Source organism: Polypterus senegalus, chromosome 12 (genome assembly GCF_016835505.1).
Source record: "Polypterus senegalus isolate Bchr_013 chromosome 12, ASM1683550v1, whole genome shotgun sequence".
Classification (NCBI taxonomy): domain Eukaryota; kingdom Metazoa; phylum Chordata; class Cladistia; order Polypteriformes; family Polypteridae; genus Polypterus; species Polypterus senegalus.
Genome location: NC_053165.1, coordinates 148,283,097 through 148,307,217, shown reverse-complemented (window position 1 = coordinate 148,307,217; position 24,121 = coordinate 148,283,097). Strand labels below are relative to the sequence as shown.

Sequence of the window (24,121 nt, the reverse complement as noted above, 5' to 3'; positions counted from 1 at the left end):
AATGATTATTTTATTTTGAATATGTCAGCCTTATAACTCATTGCCATAGTTACTAGTGGTAGCTGGAAAGTTATTTGGAGTATCTGATCAAAGCGCTGCTGTCTGCATTATAAACAGAAAGATTTGACAGCATATTCGAACCCTCTAAACCTGGCCAGAGTCCACCATCAGGGTGACTTGGGCGGCCTGCTGAAAATGCTGAATAACAGGAAAGGTGACGGACAGACACACAGACGCAGCTATTGCAGTAAGTGCTTTCTGTGTTATAATGTGAACACACCAAAAAAGGGGGGTTTAGTTATCAGAACCTGGACAAATACGTATCAGTGAGTGGTCCTGACTCATCAACTAATATTAAACCATCATTTGGGATCAGTATGGATCCAACTTTTAACTTTCTCGAATACATAGTGTGGAGAAACTATAGGGATCATGAAAAAATTCAACCTCGAGATTTTGATAAATCTTGATGTTTTAGACCTTCCTGAGTCCGAAAATACAATTTTTGAAATTATGTCTATCTGTGTGTAAACTCGATAACTCAAAAACACTTTGACCTCGGTCAATGAGACTTTGTACACCAGCTTTATATCAAAAATAAAGAATCCCATCAACTTTTGGGCCACTTCTGCAACCGGACGGGTACTTTAACTGAAGACTTTCATGAAGTTTGAAGTAAACTATGGTTATAATTATAGATTATTCATATGCACTCTTATATAGTGCCTTTCATATCTATCTATCTATCTATCTATCTATCTATCTATCTATCTATCTATCTATCTATCTATCTATCTATCTATCGTGATAAGGAAGGACACCAGACATTGCAAAGGTTTGGGGCAGCCACCTGTATAATGTGTTCCTGGCTGCAAAAGTAAAAGGTTTGGTAGCGAGTAACGTTTACAAGACAACCAAAACAGAACTGAATTCCAGAGGAAGGTAGTGAGGCTTTATAGGAAGTCTGGGGGAAGTGATGTAGTCCTCGGGCCGGTCCCGGAAGTGGGGTGTCTCAAGTCGAGGCAGTTGCTCCTGGTGGGGTTTTCTGGGAAAGGTCTGCAGGGAACTTAGAAAGAGTGTTAGTGCACCCCACCACCCCCTGCGCTGATGTGTTACCATTATTCTCCAAGCCTTTCAGCTGCCTCCTATTCACACGTGTGTGACACTATCTATCAATCATATAGTGTCCTTCTATCTATCTGTCTATCTATCTATCTATCTATCTATCTATCTATCTATCTATCTATCTATCTATCTATCTATCTAGCTATCTATCTATCACAGAAACAAACTTTTTTTTTCTCAAACCATAATTTATATCAGACTTATGAGAAGAATTGTAAAATTTTTAAAACAACTTAAAACCATAAGAGTATTCTTGGTAATTCTTCTGGGACAAGTTGACACCACTCTTGCCTTGCCTCATTCAGGAACATTCAAAGGCATTGTCGTCAGAGCTGCTCTCCGACAGTGGGTGGGTAAGCTCCCTTCTGCAAGGATCTGAAAGACAGAAGAGCCCATCTTGGAAAAGACTTCTTGTGTAACACAAACAGCCACTTATGAAAACTTAATAACATGAGAGATGAGATTTTCAGGAGCAGCTGGGCTGTCACAGCTGATTCTGTGTCAAAGTGATTTAAGTTTCTTGCAGCAAAAGTACCCTATGAAAGGAAAACCAGCCTTTCCTATCTATCTATCTATCTATCTATCTATCTATCTGTCTATCTATCTATCTATCTATCTATCTATCTATCTATCTATCTATCTATCTATCGTCTCATTCATGTCTATCTATCTATCTATCTATCTATCTATCTATCTATCTATCTATCTATCTATCTATCTATCTATCTATCTATCTATCTATCTGTCTGTCTGTCTGTCTGTCTTTTATTGTTGACAGCTATAGGGAATAGCAGAACAAGACACAATGAAGTGTTAATAATGTAAAGTACCCAACAAAAAGAAGATAAATGCGGGACTGTTGGAACTGTAGATTTGTTCCTGTCTTTTTAGGCTAGTGTGGCTCAATCAGTAAATGGATTCTGACTGCAATACTTGTATAGGGGCGTAGTGCCGTCTTGCTCTGAGCCCCCAACATACTCCTTGAACGTGTGTGTGTGACAACCAACATAAACAGCCAACATAAATAGTCTCACTTTATCTTCTTCAGTGCAAAAAGCTACCACATTTTGCAAAAGCAGATATTCAAATTGCATATGGTGTCTTTTAAGTTCGGTGCAATCTTGTCTTTTACTGTACCTTCCACTTTTAATAACTATCACAATGAAAGCACACATTCAGCCTGGTGGTCACGAGAGTGATGCGTTCAGCCCAACAGGATGCCATCAACAGCGCAGAAACTGGGCAGAGCAGTCAGCAGGTGTTTTGTTTTAGCCAACCTGAGTCATCTATCTTTTAAAACAAATCTGTTGTACTGTAGTGTTCCACCAGTGACGGACTGGCCACTGATTTAGCCAGTGACAGCATTGTTCTTCTTGCCACTGCGCTTCTTTAACGCTGAAAGAGGGCTTTAGAGCTGGATATTGCAGAACTGCATGCCTCCATTGATTTGGCTGTTCATTTCTTTCTTGCTTTCTTTGTAGTTCAATTCTTGCCCAGCAAATGATTTTATTGTTTCACTTTTGAAAGTAGGCCTCAGTTTTATAGACTGCCAACTGAATTTATACACTCAGTAATCTAATAAAAAATGAATGTCAGCTATCAGCACGTGTGTCAGCCACCCAGACCAGACCCCCACTGGGAGAGCTAATTGCTACCCAGATGCATGTGAGGAGCCCATCTTTTCCTGGAGGTGAGATACTCTTTCAGAACACACGTCCTTACGTTTATTTTTCACGTGGCTTATTTCTTTAAGCTCTTCTTGCGTTTGTTGCCATTTTTTGTGTGTCTTTCTAATCTGACTGCTGCTCTAAATGTGGCTGGCTGTGTCAGGCACTCTGTACAAATAAACTGAAGTGAACTCAACAGACTGATGTCTTTTCAGGAGAACATCGGCTGACTATTCCCCACTGCTCATCAGAGTCGGTAGCAGCAAGTGTGTATATTTCTGATGACCTCTTCTTGTACAATCAACACCAACTCTGTTGTCAGGAAAAGGCACAACAACGCCTCTTTGTTTTATTTCCGCCGAGACTGAAGCGAATCAGCTTGCCACAACCCATTCTTACCACCTTTTATAGAAGAACTATGGAGAGCGTTCTGACAAACTGCATCACTGTGTGGTGAAGGGACAGCAAAGACTCAGCAGTGTGTAGTGAGGACCACTGAGAGGATCATAGGGGTCTCCCTCTCCTCAATCCAGCATATCGCTCAGACATGCTGTCTGTGCAGAGACTCCACCATTGTGGAAGACATCTTTCACCCCTCACACATACTGTTAGAACAATCTGGGCGAGAACAGGCCATTCAGCACAACAAAACTCACCAGTCCTGTCCACTTCATTCTTTTTAAAAAACATCAAGTCGAGTTTTGAAAGGCACTAAAGTCCTACTGTCCACCCCGCTACTTGGTCACTTATTCCAAGAGTCTACAGTTTTCTTTGTAATGAAAAACTTCCTAATGATTGTGCAAAACTTACCCTTAACAAGTTGTGTCCCTGTGTTCTTGGTGAATTCATTTTAAAGTCCCAGTCTCGAACCACTGGACTAATTCCCTTCATCATTTTAAATGCTTCAATCTGGTCTCCTCTTAATCTCCTTTTGATTAAACTGTAAACACTCAGCTCTTTTAATTATTCTTCATAATTCATCCCCTGTAGCCCAGGAATCAGCCTTGTCTCCCTTCTCTGGACTTTTTCTAGCGCTGTTATGTCCTTTTTGTAGCCTGGAGACCAAAACTGCACCCAGTACTCCAGATGAGGCCTCATCAGTGTGTTATAAAGCCTGAGCAGAACCTCCTGTGACTTGATAGGTTCCACCATTCTCTGCTATAAAACCTAAGACTTCTTTTCAGGTTCCCCAATTCAGTTTATCAAGCTCTTTTTTACTCAGTCATTCATTTCAACGCCTAGTAGAAGGCTGGTACTCACAGAGGTTTTAGATGGTGGAAAGTAACCAGAAGATGGACTGAACTAATAGGGGCAAAACACATAGCGGAAAAGACTAGCAAGAGTCAGAAAATCAAAGGAAAGTATCAAAAACGATTGGCAATACCAAAACACAAAACCTGTTATGACTTGAAAATCTCAAAACATAAGTCCCAAAACTACTCAAAAATGCCTACTAGAGGGGGAAATACAATCAAACCCTGGCTAGATATAAGGGCAAAACATAGACTCTTTATAAAATACAATAATACTCTTTAACAAGATTGAAGTTCCACAGAGCACAAAAGGCAAAATGGAGCTGCCTAAAACAATAAGACACTCCAATGCAAACACAGTCTCAATGCCAGAATCCAAAGAGTGGTCAAAAGACAGAGCAACAAGGTCAAAAATCCAATAAATCACAAGCAGCACAGAAGAAACACAATAACTTCCCAAAAACTGCCAAGGAACCACCAGGAACTGTGGGAAACTCGTTCCTTTATATGGCTGAGGGCAGATATATATATATATATATATATATATATATATATATATATATATATATATATATATATATATATATATATATATATATATATATATATATATAACTTGTACTCCACACATCAAGGCACTATATAACCTGACATTCTGTTAGCCATCTTAATGGCTTCTCAACATTGTCTGCCAGTTGATAGCATAGAGTCCACTTCTTCTCCTTTCAGCTGCTCCCATTAGGGGTTGCCACAGCGGATCATCTCTTCCTGCCCTCTACATCTCGCTCTGTCACACCCACCACCTGCATGTCCTCTCTCACCACATCCATAAACCTTCTCTTAGGCCTTCCTCTGTTCCTCTTCCCTGGCAGCTCTATCCTTAGTACCCTTCACTCAATATACTCAGCTTCTCTCCTCTGCACATGTCCAAAACAGCGCCATCTCACCTCTCTGACTTTGTCTCCCAGCCGTCTAACCTGAGTTGACCCTCTAATGTTCTCGTTCCTAATCCTGTCCATCCTTGTCACACCCAATGCAAATTTTGACATCATTAACTCTACCAACTCCAACTCTGTCTCCTGTCTACTACGGCTCGTAAATCCTTCTTATAATGTGTACTCTCAATTTTCAGACCTCCTATTGTGCATTCACACCTAACATTTTTACTTCCTTCATGTAATACTTTACATTTACTTACATTAAGTTTCATCTGCCACAAATCTGCCCAAGCCTGTCTGCTGTCCAAGTCCTTCTGTAATGATATAACAAATTCCAAATTATCTGCTAATCCACCAATCTTGGTATCATCTGCAAACCTAACTAGCTTGTAACTTACATTCCTATCTAAATCATTTATATACAGTATATTAAAAATAGCAGCGGCTCCAGCACTGACACCCCTACTGGACACCACTCTTAACTTCAGTCAATTCTGAGAAGGTTCCTCTCACCCTCATCACTCCCTGCTTCCTGTATCTGAGCCAATTCCACACCCACCTACACACCGCACCCTGAGCTGCCACTTCTTTTAGTTTGATGCCCAGCCTCACATGTGGCACCTTATCAAATGCATTCTAAAAACCCAGATAAATCATATCAAGTGCTCCACTATGCCTGACGTCTTGCCGTCAAGTAGAAGATACTGCAGCATTAGGACAGGCACAGCCAGGTCCCAGAACAGCTTCTTTTCCCAAGACTTCTGAACTCTACTTCCATATCCCAATAACATTCCTCCAATTATGTACCGTCACTTTACACTCTGTACTTTTATATGGATATTGAGCATTGTTCAAGCTTTATACTCCTGCATCTTTTGTCTTGTTATATCGCATTGTTGCTCTGGCTTTGGTAATGCTATGGTGTATGTTAAATGTTTGTTGTTTTGCCTTTGCACCAGGGACTGTAAGGAATAAAATATTCAACCATATACTATGTATGTGAATGAATGACAGTTAAAGTTGAGTTGAGTTGCCATTTACTGTGCTTAAGGCTGCCTTGTGATGGATTACCTGCCATCCTCCCCCTGATGTGTTTGTGCCGAGCAATTCCAGATGGAGAAATGAGATGCACAAAGCACCGCTGATCATTGTAATTTGAACGTATGCTTCGATGTGTCTGCACTGCTTATGACGCTGCCCTGTTATACTCACTTTGTAGTGACAACAGCTCATTTCTGAATTGCAGGTTTCCTCAAGAGCTTAACATGGGAAAAGTTAGTGCTGACATTATGTGGAGTCTATTTTCCCAAGATATGAAGTATGCCCTGGAAGGTAAGTCCCTTTACTTGAAAATAACCGCTTTCGAAAAAAAGTCAAAAAAGACAATAAATATTTTCTTTTTGAAGGATGGTTGCCAACACCGTTGAATGCAGGTCTCGTCAGGTGGGAGCTCCTAAGGTTTTGCTGGGTGGGCCAGTAATTAGACGATTTATCAAAGTGGCTGCTGCAGTGTCGTGGAGTACGATTGGTTAGCATGTGTGGCAGCGGTGGTCTGTCTGCAGCAATGTAAAAGTGTTTATTTCCTTTATTGATCAGCTTGCACTGTGAGTGAGTGAAACAACTTAGCTGTATCAAGATGAAGTGCTTTTCCTACAAATTAATATTAATGTTGCTGAATAAAAAACACCCACATCTTTGCGTAAGGCTAATGGTTAAAGGATATGAAAGGAGTCACTGGAATTAATGGATGTATAGTGTGGAGCGAATTCAGAAAGTCTTTGATTATCTATCTATCTATCTATCTATCTATCTATCTATCTATCTATCTATCTATCTATCTATCTATCTATCTATCTATCTATTATATAATGCCTTTCACATCTATCTATTTCAATCTGTTTACAGGTTTGTTAAAAATAAAAAATAAAAAAATTTCCCATTGACATAAGTATTCAGACCCTTTACTCAATTTTTTGTTGAAACCCCTTTGGCGGCCATTCCAGCCTGGCATCTTCTTGCGTCTGACACACACACACCTGGATTTGGGTATTTTCTGCTGTTCTTCTCTGCAGATCCCGTCAGTTTCTGTCAGGTTGAGTGGGCACCATCAGTGGACAGGCGGCTGTTTTCAGGTCTCTCCAGAGATGTTCAGTTGGTGGGCTCTCTCAAGGACATTCATAGCATTGTCCCAAAGCCCTCCTATGTGTTGTCTTTTCTTTGTGTTCTGGGTCCTTGGCCCTTTGGAAGGTGAACATTTGGACCAGCCTGAGGTCCAGAGTGCTCAAGAGCAGGTTTTCATTAAGGCAGCGTTTCTCAACCTTTAAGTATTTGTGACCCGAGTTTTCATAACAGTTTTAATTGCGCCCCCTTTAACATTTTTTTGAAATGTAGATGCATATTTTATTATACCTACTTAACTTTTATTGACATTTATCTCACTCTATATTTATTGTTCTAGTATCAGAACATAGTTTAAGTTAATTTGTTTTGGTTTCAACCAATGTTTTTTTCTTATTTTTGATTCTTGTTTTCTTTTTTCACATCCTCACCCCCTTTTGTTACTTTGTGCTCCCCTAGGGGGGCCCGCCCCACAGGTTGAGAACCACTGCATTAAGAGTATCTCTGTACTCCGCTTCACTCAGCTTTACCTCAACACTGTCAAGTCACGGTTGGGTGGTAGTGGTTGTTCTTCTTGGTCTCCCAAAGCTTTCTCCCCTCTCTTCTTCTAGTTACTGCCGGCCAGCATTCTTCTGTTTGTTCACTTTCTTATACTGCAGACAGACAGATAGACATGAATGCCACTGATAGATAGATAGATAGATAGATAGATAGATAGATAGATAGATAGATAGATAGATAGATAGATAGATAGATAGATAGATAGATAGATAGATAGTGTCACAGATAACGCTCTTGTCCACCTCTTGAACCCTCAGGTACCAGTCCAGACACCTGATAAAAGTCCAAGACTTCTTTATTAAATAACAATAACAACATATACAAAGCACCCTCCACTCCACACTACTCATAAACTAAATCAACACAACCATAATACTCTCTCCTCCTCGCCCAGACACTTCGCCCCTCTACCTCCCAGCTCAGCTCAGTCTCAGGGCTTTCCCACAGTCCTTTTATACACCCTGACCCGAAGGTGTCCCTGCCCAATCAGTCCACAGTTCCTTATTCCTTTCGGGTCAGGGTAAACAGTCCTTTTCTTCAACCCGGGAGCATGTCGTTCCTTCCTGTCACGTGACCTTGACGTATTCCCGGGTTATAGGGCACATAAGAGCCCACGATCCCCCCTACAGTGACTCCTGGTGGCCCCCAAGGTATCCAGCAGGGCTGTGTATAAACACTACATAGTCTATGAGGCCTTGCTGGAACTCGGGGCATGATCATGCTGTCGGGAGAGCTCCTCCTGGCGGCCTGGGGGTGAGGGCCGGAGTAAGAAGCCGGCAATCCTCCACAATAGATAGATAGATAGATAGATAGTGTGAGAAGAAATACTCTCCAGACATTATAAAGGTTTGGGGCAACCACCTGTATATTATATCCTGGCTGCAAAAGTTTGAAAATAATTGAACAGAGATGTTCACAAGACCAAAACAGAACTGCCAGACTGGAGGTAAGATGGCAGTTTTAAAGGACCGGAGAGGAAGTGACATCATCATGGCCGGAACCAGAAGTGACATCATCCGAAGCACCATAAACGGAAGTGACATCGTCCAAATGCCTGGGAACCAGAGGTGATGTCATCCAAGGCACCGGAAACCTGATGGAATTTCCTAGGAATGGTCTGAGAAAGACAGTCAGCACACTCTGCCACCCCCTGGTCTGATATGGTATTATCACTGCTCAAGCCCTTTAGCGGTCTCCTATGTTCATGTGTGTGACAATAGATAGATATTGTGACAGATAGGGGGCGCTATCGCTCCCTTTAACCCCTGTCCCTGACTCCAGACACCAGGTAAAAGTCCAAATGATGACTTTATTTAAATGCCACAGTGCACAAAGCACCCTCTCTTCCACTATACTAATAAATCACAAAACACTAATCACAAATACAATCCTCCAACTCCGTGACGCGTTGCCCTCCTACCACCCAGCTCAGCGCGTCGTCTGGAGTTCCCAGAGTCCTTTTATATTCCCTAACCCGGAAGTGTTCCCAATCCCCAGTCCATTTGATCCTGTATCACTTCCGGGTCAGGTAAAAAGTCCTTTTCTTTCCCCTGGAAGCACATCATTCCCCTTGTCCATGTGACTCGGATGTACTTCCGGGGCATAGGGTAAATAACCGTTGTTCCCCCCTGCAGCGTCTCTTAATGGCCCCCATGGCATCCAGCAGGGCTGTGTATAAAAACTGTAATGTCCATGATGCCCTGCTGGTCTTTAGGGAACCTCCATACTGCAGGGAGGGCTCCACCTGGAGGCTTGGGGGTATTGGCCGGGATAAACGGCCGGCCATACACCACAATAGATAGATGTGAAAGGCACAGTATAATAGATCAATAGAAACGAATGGCACTACAGTGGTGTGAAAAACTATTTGCCCCCTTCCTGATTTCTTATTCTTTTGCATGTTTGTCACACAAAATGTTTCTGATCATCAAACACATTTAACCATTAGTCAAATATAACACAAGTAAACACAAAATGCAGTTTTTAAATGATGGTTTTTATATTTAGGGAGAAAAAAAATCCAAACCTACATGGCCCTGTGTGAAAAAGTAATTGCCCCTTGTTAAAAATAACCTAACTGTGGTGTATCACACCTGAGTTCAATTTCCGTAGCCACCCCAGGCCTGATTACTGCCACACCTGTTTCAATCAAGAAATCACTTAAATAGGAGCTGCCTGACACAGAGAAGTAGACCAAAAGCACCTCAAAAGCTAGACATCATGCCAAGATCCAAAGAAATTCAGGAACAAATGAGAACAGAAGTAATTGAGATCTATCAGTCTGGTAAAGGTTATAAAGCCATTTCTAAAGCTTTGGGACTCCAGCGAACCACAGTGAGAGCCATTATCCACAAATGGCAAAAACATGGAACAGTGGTGAACCTTCCCAGGAGTGGCCGGCCGACCAAAATTACCCCAAGAGTGCAGAGACAACTCATCTGAGAGGTCACAAAAGACCCCAGGACAACGTCTAAAGAACTGCAGGCCTCACTTGCCTCAATTAAGGTCAGTGTTCACGACTCCACCATAAGAAAGAGACTGGACAAAACCGGCCTGCATGGCAGATTTCCAAGACGCAAACCACTGTTAAGCAAAAAGAACATTAGGGCTCGTCTCAATTTTGCTAAGAAACATCTCAATGATTGCCAAGACTTTTGGGAAAATACCTTGTGGACTGATGAGACAAAAGTTGAACTTTTGGAAGGCAAATGTCCCGTTACATCTGGCGTAAAAGGAACACAGCATTTCAGAAAAAGAACATCATACCAACAGTAAAATATGGTGGTGGTAGTGTGATGGTCTGGGGTTGTTTTGCTGCTTCAGGACCTGGAAGGCTTGCTGTGATAGATGGAACCATGAATTCTACTGTCTACCAAAAAATCCTGAAGGAGAATGTCCGGCCATCTGTTCATCAACTCAAGCTGAAGCGATCTTGGGTGCTGCAACAGGACAATGACCCAAAACACACCAGCAAATCCACCTCTGAATGGCTGAAGAAAAACAAAATGAAGACTTTGGAGTGGCCTGGTCAAAGTCCTGACCTGAATCCAATTGAGATGCTATGGCATGACCTTAAAAGGCGGTTTGTGCTGAAAACCCTCAAATAAAGCTGAATTACAACAATTCTGCAAAGATGAGTGAGCCAAAATTCCTCCAGAGCGCTGTAAAAGACTCATTGCAAGTTATCGCAAACGCTTGATTGCAGTTATTGCTGCTAAGGTTGGCCCAACCAGTTATTAGGTTCAGGGGCAATTACTTTTTCACACAGGGTCATGTGGGTTTGGATTTTTTTTCTCCCTAAATGATAAAAACCACCATTTACAAATTGCATTTTGTGTTTACTTGTGTTATATTTGACTAATGGTTAAATGTGTTTGATGATCAGAAACATTTTGTGTGACAAACATGCAAAAGAATAAGAAATCAGGAAGGGGGCAAATAGTTTTTCACACCACTGTATATGATAGATAGATAGCTAAATAGATATAAAACCACTATGTGACAAATTGATAGAACAAATGGAAAGACTAACAGCAGCATTTTCTTTCTTTAGTTGTCCCCAGGGGAGAGACTTGGCTTTTCACAGAAGTTTTTTAAATATATAAGTGCATAAATAGATTCTTTTAGCCTTCATTTACATAATCTTTTTGGGACCGCGGCAGTCGGCTGTGCACTCCCGTGAAGACAGTCACTTAACGTGACACACCAGGCTACTCACTCCCACTAGTCTGTGACTTTGTCCGGCTAAATGTTGATGTTGTCTTTAGCTGTAGGGGCGGGCTCTGTAAGTTTGAGAGATGACAGCCAATGAATGCTCATCGGGAAGTTCAATTCATAAAATGCAGCGACGAGGAATAAATAGTGTGGATGTTTTGAACCTTGGAAACAGAAGATAAGCTCCTCTGTCTGATGTCTCATGTTTTCTGTATCACAACAGAATGCAGATAAGAAAAGGGCCGAGATTATGGCTGAACTCACTGCACTTGTTAACCCCTCATACTGTGTCGACTGATGCTTTTGGCTGTCCGGTAAAGGGGGCAAGGACAATAGTGCTGGAAGGTCAGCACACAGGTGCTAAATTTGACATGCCCAGTGATATTCAGTCATGTAAATTGACTTATTCTCGTGAAAAATATCAGCAACTGCAGTCAGCAAGGCTGATGTACCCAACGACTAGAAGTCACGTAATGTGACACTGGCTTTAGAAATGGAAGTAAACTGAGCTCAGATGAATGTTGGACGATTAGTCGCCATCTGTAGCAGTAAGCAGGAGACATCGTGATGGGTGAGACATGAAATTTCAGATTAGACATTTACCACTTTACATCCCTTGAGTGCGTCGAATAAGCCATTTTAGATAGAGGCAGCTTTTGACAGTATTTTAAAAAGTTGTCTGTTTACGGTACTTACAGTTTTATTTAAAATGGTAGTAAAAAGTAAGAGTCAGTGACTGGTGGTGGGAGCACATTGGCGCTTTAACTGTTCACATTGCAACTGGGAGATTTAAGTGACTAAACGCGGCCTGCAGTGGACCGGCATACTGATTTGTGATCTATTGCAGTAGTAGGCCCTCTTCTCTCATTACCATTTTATATTAAGATGAATGGTTTGAGCTGCTTTCTGTTTAGAGGTTTTATTGTATGATTAATACACACATTATTATAAGGGATTAAAGAGCAATTAAAGGCTCAGTACCAAGGGGAACACCTCAGTTAACAAACACGTCGTGACAACCGACTCTGCGTTGGAATGTCACCATCTTATTTTGCTCAGCGGTAAGAATCTGTCCTACTCGAGCACTAATGACTGGGAAAACTATATCTTTTATAATTTAAAAGTACAAAATAAAACTTTTTTTATTTTTACATGGGCTGGGCAAGTTAACGTGTTATTATCGCGTTAACGCATTAATTCATTAACGCAGACAATTATTTTATCGAGCATGAACACAGTGCTTTATTATTATTATTATTTTGAAAGCCTCAACCCAAATAGCGATCGATGGAGATCAGTGATTTTCCTGTTACAGTGCTTTTCGATACGCTTTTTCTAGAAGGAAAGTTAGCTTTGTTGATCGGAACTCGATTCCCTGCCCATGTGTGAGTGGCGAAGAGCTTTTAAAATGGTATGTGGAGAGATACCAAGGTGAAGACTCAAAGCCAAATAGTCCGTGGATGACTTATTATCGCCGAATCGGACTCTGATTTGTCGGACTACGATTTTGATGCAAGTGATCCGGAGATGGAGAGCGAAAACAAAAGTGAGGTACCGGCATCAGCTGACCGGTCCCCAGCTGATCATGGTGCTGAACACGTTCGTGTAGCTGATACACCGATGGCAGCGTTCACCCGGGAGGACAGACACGATGACAGGAGGTACAAACCAGGCAGCCAGCCCACCATGCATTCCTGCTGGCTGTCGAGTCGCACCCCTGTACACCCGCTGCTGCCGCAAACTGCCAACAGGCGCCAACAGCAAGCGCAACTGGCAGCAACAGATGTTTTATATTGATTTCTGTGTGTTTGTGCGCTTTTCAGAAAACTGAGTTTTTTGGAAAAAATATTAGCCCTCAAAGAGTTGCTACTGAACATCGACTGTTTATGCTGCTCCCCGATAAAAAAAAAAATTGTTTCTGCTGGTATCTGTGCAGATAAAAAAGAATTTAGAAGATTTAGAAATGTTAACTTTCTGTTGCTCGGAAGGTGCCTGTTATAATGTTGTGATCGTGGCTCTGTACTCGGAGGGTAACTTGATTTTCTGTAACAAACTAGAGAAAACGTTAATGCCCTGGCAGTGGCAAATGGCTTTGGTTTTATATAGTTGTACCCCGTGGCTGCGCCCACATAGTAATAAAACAGGACAAACTTTAAAAATCGATAGACATTGGCACTGTATCTGATCGTGTTGAGCTCTGACAGGAGAGCGTCCCCCGCGAGGGGAGAAGAGCAGGTGGCCGTGATATCTCTGACAATGAGCAGCTACCCACTAAAACACACGTAGCTCTGATCTCTGTCTCTCAAAAACGTGAAACGTCACTCCTGAATAATCTGTAGATGATAATGTCTGCTGAACAAACAGGTATCACTAGCAAAGTGGAGCCTCCAACATGTGACGAGAGGTCGAGCGACTCGAACGGAGGCTGGCGAGTGAATAAGGAAGGCCCCGCCCCCCTGCTCTCGGCCCACCACCACTCTCTTGGATTTGTATATATACATCGATATCACAAGCGAACTGTGGTACTTAGCGTGATGAGAGAAGTCGCAAAATCAACCGGAAAGTTCAAGCAAATTATAGAAAACAACCCGATCTAAATCAGTTAAGTAATTCTCTCGTGTGAAGTGGACAGACATACAGACAGAACGCACTTGGACCATGAAATTTTTAAAATCTTTTCTTAGCAAGCACCTATGGGCCAAGGGTAACCTACATTCCAAATTTCAAGTCCGAAAAGCCCTCATGGTTCGGAAGATTTCGTGATGAGTGAATCAGTGGTATCTGACTTTTATATATATATATATATATATATAGAGAGAGAGAGAGAGAGAGAGAGAGAGATTTGATTACATTAATGTTTAAGTTGAGATTTACATAAAATATTTTAACTGCTACTCTGTAAAGGGAATACTGCAGTTACAAAGCACCTGATTTGTTTAAAGTGTTTGCAAACCAAATACACGCAATACACTACTTTTGAGTTCATTATTGAATTTTGCACATAACAATGTGATTGTATGCGATTAATCGTGATTATTCACAGACAATCGTGCAATTAATCACGATTAAAAATTTTAATTGCTGCCCAGCACAATTGTAACTCTTTCAGGGTGCATATCGACTTTCGTCAACAGGAGGGGGCCTGACGGCGGTAATCAACTGTAAACGGTGACAAACCTCGCCATTCCGTTTTTGTTCCACTTTGTTAGAAGGAACGTTAGTTTTGTTGGTTTGACCAAGATTCGCTGCGCTTGTGTGAGTAGCGAAGAGTAAATGACGGCAAAAATGGCATCAACGTCTGGTGATGATACTCCATGGATGATGTTTTGCATGTTATCGCTGAATCAGACCTTGACTTGTCGGAGTCCGATATTGATACCAGCAATCGAAAGTGAATGTACGGTACCAGCATCAGCTCATCGATCCCCAGCTGATTGAGACGCAAAACAGCTGACGGCAACGTTTACCTGGGAGGATCGCCACTTACATTGACGAGGGGTACAAACCAGCCTGCAATGCACTGCGGCTGCTGCTGTTGACCCCGCCACATGAAGACAGCATGGCAGCTGACTTGCTGCCCATGAGCAGCCCGAGCTACGGGAAAAGGATGAACTGGTGGCCACCGCATGAAGCAACAGATGTTTTGTAGTGATTTATATGTGAAACCATTGTTTTGTGTGATTTTCAAAAAACTGCGTGTTTTTGGAAGAAAATATTCAGCCCTCAAATTGTTAACGTGTTTCAGTATATGGCAGCCCTTTGACAATGCTGTCCTCAAGTAGCGCTCTTTAAAGTAATCTTCACACATGCTTGAACACGGCAAGTCAAGTCGAGCCACGTAGCATTAATCTCATACCATCCAAACATCATATTGCAGCATACAGTGCCATGAAATAACATTCTCTTGGGCGGCAGTGCAACACATACATCAGTAAAGGACAAGTGCAGGACGGGGAAAGAACTACACCATAGTAGAAGCAGAAGCCTTCTCGCCTTTCTAGCATTTCTAACTAACTACCTCTTTCTATATTCTTCTTTCCCTTTTGCTGCTTTTTGCTTGATGGTGAAGAGGTTTTTTAATACGACTATCACATCAGGTGCTCAGTATAACTGCTTCTGGCTCATCCTGGTATCATACTGCAGGAGTCGGCATGACTTCTTTTTGTAGAGCATGTCAAATTTAACGATTGCATTTATCAAATCTTGTTGCCGGTGAGAATGCCAAGTAGAAGTGAACAATATACTGATTGATATCAGAAGACAATTTATTCCTTAAATGATGTGGTTGTTTGAAGTAATAATGGTTTGATAACAAAAGTAAATGTTGGGGCTCCAATCCAGCTGTCTCTGTTTACTTCAAAAATCAAAAGAAAAAACAGCACTCGATGGCGCGATTACGGAAAGAAATGTCGCCCTCTGGTGTTCTTAACTGAAAAAGGCTGCCTATCAAGGTTTCTTGTTACGGCTCGAAAGAACTCCGACTCTCCAGCTCTCTTGTCAACATGCAACACCTTCTTCTGGGCACCTGGGCTTTTATGATCTCAGGAGCAGAGTCAGCTGCCCTCACTGGGTGGTCTCTTGGTACTGTGGAGACGAAGGAACACAAAGGAAGATGAAGAGCTGCAGAACCCCATCCTGGCCCGCGGTGGTATCACATACCTGGGAGGAATCGTGGTGATCACCCTCTGATGCACATATCTATTATATAGCGCCTTTCATTTCTATCTATCTATCTATCTATCTATCTATCTATCTATCTATCTATCTATCTATCTATCTATCTATCTATCTATCTATCTATCTATTATATAGTGCCTTTCATATCTATCTATCTATCTATCTATCTATCTATCTATCTATGTATGTTATCCTGCCTACTATACTAATATCTATCTATCTATCTATCTATCTATCTATCTATCTATCTATCTATCTATCTATCTATCTATCTATCTATCTATCTATCTATCTATTTCGTTCCTATAAAAAGCCCAGTTTTCCCCAGGGACATTTTATCTCTCTATACCTGCCTAAGCAGCAGTCTAGTAAGTGACGTGGCCTTTAAAACCCATCGCTTGCTGAATGTGACGTCTGAGAGGTCAGGGTGCCGCATGAGATGCTCATTAATGAGAGAGTTGTGCTGGCTGCTCTTGGTCAGCTTGATTGTGGAAAGGCCAGACTCACCAAGGTAGGTCAATACGGACAAAATAAGGTCAAATCTGCCGCTGTTCTTAAATTGGCGAGTTTTGTCAGCTGAAAATGTTGCAGGTTTAAGGCTTTTAAATGTCGATTTCACAACATGGCAAACGGTGGATTTGTGTCATCTAGAAATGAAATCCAACCGCGTTGCTGGAATGCAGAAGTCTCTTGGATTTAAGAGAAAGTGAATGTTTGACAAACACAAGTACACTTGCTGGAATCTTTAAGTCGTCAAAACTCCTGTGGATATTTCTGGACAGTTTTCACAAAAATCTGTGCGTTTCTGACATTACACTTGCGTGGGCCTCAATGGTGGGAAAGGTAGATTGCCACTCACTAAGACAGGGAAATACATGTCAGATGTCTGGCTTTCATTGATGTTTAATACTTGAAGAAAAACATTTTGCATCTTAATGCCTACTTCACTGGTGGTTATTAAATGTCCTGATGGTGATTTTTAAATCAAAATTATTATTTACTAGCAGAATACCCGTGCTTCGCAGCGGAGAAGTAGTGTGTTAAAGAAGTTATGAAAAAGAAAAGGAAACATTTTAAAAATAACGTAAGATGATTGTTAATATAATTGTTTTGTCATTGATATGAGTGTTGTTGTCATATCTATCTCTCTCTCTCTCTCTCTCTCTCTCTCTCTATATATATATATATATATATATATATATATATATATATATATATATATATATATATATATATATCTGCCCTCAGCCCTATAAAGGAACGAGTTTCCCACAGTTCCTGGTGGTTCCTTGGCAGTTTTTGGGAAGTTATTGTGTTTCTTCTGTGCTGCTTGTGATTTATTGGATTTTTGACCTTGTTGCTCTGTCTTTTGACCACTCTTTGGATTCTGGCATTGAGACTGTGTTTGCATTGGAGTGTCTTATTGTTTTAGGCAGCTCCATTTTGCCTTTTGTGCTCTGTGGAACTTCAATCTTGTTAAAGAGTATTATTGTATTTTATAAAGAGTCTATGTTTTGCCCTTATATCTAGCCAGGGTTTGATTGTATTTCCCCCTCTAGTAGGCATTTTTGAGTAGTTTTGGGACTTATGTTTTGAGATTTTCAAGTCATAACAAGTTTTGTGTTTTGGTATTGCCAATCGTTTTTGATACTTTCCTTTGATTTTCTGACTCTTGCTAGTCTTTTCCGAATTGGGAAACCTGAAAAGAAGTCTTAGGTTTGATAGCAGAGAATGGTGGAACCTATCAAGTCACAGGAGGTTCTGCTCAAGCTTTATAACACACTGGTGATGCCTCATCTGGTGTCCTGGGTGCAGTTTTGGTCTCCAGGCTACAAAAAGGACACAGCAGCACTAGAAAAGGTCCAGAGAAGAGCAACAAGGCTAATTCAGGACTACAGGGGATGAGTTATAAGGAAAGAATAAAAGAGCTGAGCCTTTACAGTTTAAGCAAAAGAATATTAAGAGGAAACCTGACTGAAGTGTTTAAAATTATGAAGGGAATCAGTCCAGTGGATCGAAACGGTGACTTTAAAACAAGTTCATCAAGAACATGGGGACACAGTTGGAAACTTGTGAAGGGGACATTTCACACAAACATTAGGAAGTTTTTCCTCACACACAAAACCTCAGATACATGGAATAAGTGACCAAGTAGTGTGGTAGACAGCTGAGCTTTAGGGACTTACAAAACTCATCTTGATCATTTGGAAGGGTTTAGTGGATAGGCCTGACAAGCTTGGTGGATCTGAACGGCCTGTTCTCATCTAGATTGTTCATTATGTTCAATCAACATGATGCAGCAGGACAGTGGTGGTGTGTCAAAGGGACCAAGCCAGTATACGAAATGGCTGCACTCAAGCCATGGCCTTTCTTAAAGGCTGCAGGTAGATCTGAGAAGTGCATTTTGTATTTGTTACTAGGACTGAGTAAAAACATAGATTTCACGATTACGCTATTTTTCATTTAAACTTTTCAATATCGATTCCTAAAATCTCAAGATCGATCTCGTGAATCTCTATCCTGTTCAATTACTATATGTAGATTTTTTTTTTCGGTTTTGGCATTTGATCCAGTAGATGGCACTAATGTGCCTGTTAAGACTTTCGAAAGAAAAAGCACTTTACTATCTTGCATAAAATATTGTATCGGTGTCTTCAACACTTAAATTAGATGGGTGGTCTTACTACAGATTCAAATGGTAAATCGATAAAGGAAAACTGGATAAAAGCAAAGCAATATGTAATTTGAGAAATTATTTACCCCAACATCACCCATAAATTCAATCTCAGTCAACATCCAATGTACACTAGAGATGGCGGGTAGGTCCAAGCTTCCATTGTATTTGCCTCGTACCCAAAAATGAACAGAATCTATAGCAGTTTTTATCTGTAAAGATAAGAGACCCTACACTTTTGTTGAAAATGAAGGCTTTTGACAGATGATGCAGGTTTTTGAACTTTGGTATGCTATACCAACCATAAAACAAATGAGTGAAATTATTGTACCAAGGCTTTAGGAAGATCTTAAGCAAAGCATCACCACGTCTCTCAGGCCAGTGGAGAGAGTAGGCGGGTGTGTTGCAGACAAGCACTCTGCAGGCCAGTCACACTGGGAGTAACCTTGCTGCCTATATGAAGAGCTTCGCTGTTGTTCCAAAAACCTTTCTAGCATTTCCAATGTGCTGTTCCATTGTGTGACTGCATCATTTCCAAGTTTGTGTGTTGACAAGTCCAATAAACGTCGTCTTTTTTTTATTTAAGCACGTGACTAGCTATACTACTATGGTGGTAAAAGTTTGCAAATTTGCCCCACCCAGCAAAGCAAGCAGGCAATTTTTAGAGCAACCTGCAATACAAAAGTGAGCGTGTGCTCAAGGTAGCCGGTGTGAAGTAGCTCCATTAGGCACGATGGCCGGTTCTTTCTCTTTTATGTCTCATTCATTCAATGTCGCCATCAACAAGCATCAGCTCTAGATCTTTGTTTTTGTCTGAGGGACCGTGAGGACACATTTTTGAGACTGATTAACATGACTGCCACATATGAAGAACTGAAGATACGTGTAACTTGTTGAATTATAGTAGTCATCCTGCTGTACCTTTAATTTCGACTAATTCGAGTAGGGGAATACATTTGGCTAACAGTTTAGTTGAAGGGTGACTACATGGAGATTTACAACACACAAATAGGTTATTGAATAACATTTATTATTTTTATAAACAATATTTGATTATTTTATAATATAACTAGGAGACTTCGCCCCGTGCTGGCTTTGCTCGCCAACCCCCTTTTTTGTTTTTCCGGATACACAATTTTAAGATTTTTTTTCTTTTAATTGTTGCTATTTCATTAGTTTCACTTTTATTTCAGAACCTCTGTAAAAACAATATTTTGAATCTTGCCAGTCCCGATATGCTGAATCTTTTTAATGAGGTCAGTGAGACATGTTTAATGACTTTGCACCATAATTCAGGATAGGTTTCTGTGTTTGGAATTTCAGCACAGACAAAACGATCGACATCATCAGCAGTTAATAATTTTTTAATAAAGTAACCAATAAATGCATGTGCGCTAAACTCCGTTTTTGAAATTCTCAAGATTTTTTATTTGTCACATGCATAGTTAGACAGGACAACATGCAGTGAAATGCATCCTGATCCACTTATCAAAAACTGTACAAAGTTAGAAGAATATCAGTTAGATTAACAAAAAGATAACAGTATAGTAGAGAACATAATAAATAAGAAAAATTATGTGAATAAAGTAGAATTAAGTGTTAAGGTGCAATAGTGCAGTGATTATTGTGCCAAACCAAAGTTAGACAGGTGCATAGTTAAATGAGGCAGTTTGTTTGTTTGCGCTACTGCGATCTTTACTTTCTTTTTTTTATACTTTTTAATTTTCTTACTTTCATATTCTTTATCTTTTCTCCACATGTGTATTGCACTATTTTTTTTTGAGCCTTTTGAATTCCACTGCTTTCAAAATCTCTAACCTGCTCTGCATGTGTATAGCGCCAACGTTTGTGAACGTGTTTATGAAGTTCTACTTTGTCTTTTAATTCTGAGCGCAATTGGATGTGCTTTTTTTTTTCAACTCCACTTGTTCCGGGCTGATAATTGCTTTCCTTATTTTCTGAATTTGCACCTAGATTTTGAGTCTCTTTTCTCCGTGCTGCTTTCTTCTTCACTTAGTCGTCGATGTTTCATTTATAACGTACTGTCCTTACACGCTTTATATGCGCTGAGAGCCCTGGATCTGTGTGTGCTCAAATCCTTTAGACGACTGAGTGTTTTGCTGCCTCTTGGCTTATTTGATATTGGTTGTAAGTATATCGTGTCTTACAAGAATCTCACGTTCTACGTCATCGCGAGACTGTCCTGGGTCAATCTCTTGGCACAAAGTCTCATGTTTAAGGTCCCCGCGAGACGCTCCGTGACCAATCTCTTTCATCTCGTTTTTTCTTTTAAATGTCTTCCGTGATCTTAACGTGAAGATCACGTCTCGCCCTTTTTGGATTTTTTTTTATAATAGAGAGATATGCAAGATGATATAGATGTTTTATAAAGTAGATGCCATTGCATTCTTTTAAAATAAGGAACCCCCCACCATAATACGTGTGGACTCTGATGTGGCAATACATATGTTAATTAATTATGCTCAATTTTAAATGAGTGTATTGCTGTGAATAAGTTTTTAGTTTTGTTCTTTTACAAAGAGCAGTGATTTTTTGTTCCTCGTTTTCTAAATACTGATGATAATTGTTGTAAAAGAAGACACAAAACAAAGTGAAAGGTTTGGGGATCCACCCTGTATACTTGAAAAAAAGGTCGGCTTTAGTATGTCTTTACAAACGTGAGCTCAAAACAGAACTGAGGAAAAACAGAATATGAGAGCCATATATGGCTGGTGGACAGGAAGTGATGTAATGGATTGGAATTTTGGGAACCAGAAATGACATCAGAGGGAGGTGGGATCTTGAGGACTAGAAGAGGCTTTAGGCTGATCTGCAGGGAAAGAAGAGAAAGAGTTAGAGGGCAGCGCCAACCTTTGGTCTGATAGGAACATGCAGGTTTTTGAGCCTGTAAACTGTCTTCCAAGCGCTCATGTGTGTAACACTGTTCATTACCAATCAAGCATGCTTATTTATGTGTTATGAAGTCACTTTGTAGACACCCATCAAATAAAGTGTTACACTGAAATTTGTCACATTTATAATAAACTTCTCTATTAAAGGTTAAGTAATTTCTTAAAAAGCCACCACTTCAGGTATATCAGTGCACACTAATTCAGTCAAGATAAGAGCGATATTGAATCGAAGCGGGGCATTGTGGATCAGAATCACATCGACTCAGGACGTCAGTGCTGATAGTCCACCCTATTTGATACCCAGCCATACTGGCATTCTGGGCTGAAGTCTGCATTTTTATCCTGTGTGCACTGAACTGGCACCACGTCAAGGGTTGGCTCCTGCCTTGCCAATTTGCTTGACCAGAACTGGATTAGGTGTGTTGAACAGGGCTAGGGTACAAGAAAAGTCTGCTTTTGCACCATGAAGGAAACCAGCAACACATTATTAATCCTCCACAGGACTGACTTATTATTCATTGGCAGTACATGGCCAGCTGGAGGACAACCTGGTGACATAATACACTGTTCAGCATTGTTTAACATCAATTTTGGAATGGATGACATTTTCAGTGCCAAATACAAATAATATTCTCCAAGTACTTGTTAGGGTATCGGTTCCAACAGTTTGTGCCATTATGTGCTCACGTGTGTGTGCAGGTTTACAAAGGGGGTCTATGTGAATTTCCCCTTGGGATTAATAAAGTATCTATCTATCTATCTATCTATCTATCTATCTATCTATCTATCTATCTATCTATCTATCTATCTATCTATCTATCTATCTATCTATCTATCTATCTATCTATCTATCTATCTATGCAGTATAACATCAATGAAATTGGGAGTCCCAGGATTAACAAGACCTGAAGGAAGAACACAAAGAAGAGACATCAAAGTACTGCGATTACCAGTAGCAGGCATTTCATCTTGCGTTGACCCGATTAGATTTTTCACGTGGGCACTTGTCTGCCTGTCTTAACAAATTAGGTGCCGAATGCCAGTTTGCTGTGACTTGAGAGTCATGACTGGAAACCCCCCGCTGAGTGCAACGTATGATAGCTGAAGCATAAGCACCGAGATCTGATCGTCCTTGGCGGGGAGCAAACTTGAAATATCATCTGCACAGATACCTGCAGGATGGATTGAGGCCTCCGCTTCATCTTATTGACTCACTTCATAGTCTTTCCTAAAATTATTTAGACGGAGAATTGGAGAGCAGTGAATGAGTCTATGCAGACTTCATATGCTTCATTGACTAACCTGCTCCCTGCAGCAGGGAGACAGCCAAGGTGCCAACCGAATATCAGTGCCTGCATCTGTTTTGAATACAGCCCATAATTAACCTGTAATTTGTACGACGGTGTGTTACGTAACATTTCACATTTTACAACATCATTAACCATTGTGCTCTTGCACAAGGTGTTAATTTTATACAAAAATATAAAAGTATACATACACAAGAGTAAGACACAGGTTAGTCGTGAGTCTTTTTTAACTTTTTTAATCTTCCATTTATGGCTAAGATCTTAGAAAAGGTTGTCGCTGGTTACTTAAACTTGCATGGCTCTATTCAATTAGGGCGCACACAAAAAGGTGAGCTTCAAAAGGGCGACCTCAATTGGGCGCAGCGAATAAAGGCATTCGTAGATAATTTAGTTCAAATGGCTCTGGAATATGTGAAGAGCAACAAAGGTGCAGATCTACTTGTAGTCGAAGGCTACACATTCAGAAAGGAGAAAACCATCAACGGGAAACACATCCGGAAATGCACTGAATATAGGATTAGAAAATGTTCAAAATATAGAGAGCTTTAGAAATAGTTCGTTAGAAGTTCATGCATTAATTAATTGGATGTTTTAATATTCTTGCTTTCGCCTTTTTATACGTTCAATCATTGCCTTTATGTAATAAATTTTCTGTAATAATTTTGTTGCGTTTGCCTTTATTCGCTACGCCCAATTGAGGTCGCCCTTTTGAAGCTCGCCTTTATTTACGCGCCCTTATTGAAGGATACCCTTCACTCACACAAGGTATCCCTCAAGGGTCAGTTCTCGGTCCAATCCTTTTTAACATCTCTATGCTCCCATCAGGTGAGATTACTGGTCGGTATGGTTTAAGCTTCCACTGCTATGCTGATGACACACAACTTTATGTAAGTGTTGATGAAACTGCCACATCTGCACCTGTTGCACTGACTGACTGCATTGGGGAAATCAATCATTGGATAACAGAATAAACAGAAATCTTATTAGTTGGTACCAAATCTGTCCTCTCTACCCTTCATGGGCTAAAAATTGATGTTGACGGGCTCCCGGTTGAGCCCTCAGCATCAGTCCGTAATTTGGGTGTCATCTTTGATCAGCATGGTGGCGAGGGGTAGCGCTGCTGCCTCGCAGTATGGAGACCCAGGTTCGCTTCCCGGGTCCTCCCTGCGTGGAGT

The 24,121-nt window shown here is 40.8% G+C and overlaps 1 protein-coding gene across 6 annotated transcripts in view; it reads left to right on the top strand.

Annotated features, from left to right (window-relative positions):
- The window catches only part of LOC120539924 (protein unc-13 homolog C-like), a 471,266-nt gene that overhangs the window by 272,632 nt on the left and 174,513 nt on the right, over positions 1-24,121 (top strand). For all 6 annotated transcript variants that reach the window (XM_039770276.1, XM_039770280.1, XM_039770279.1 and 3 more), the window contains one exon: positions 6,230-6,315. In XM_039770276.1, coding sequence (XP_039626210.1) covers positions 6,230-6,315 — 86 coding nt within the window. The remainder of the gene's footprint in view (positions 1-6,229; positions 6,316-24,121) is intronic.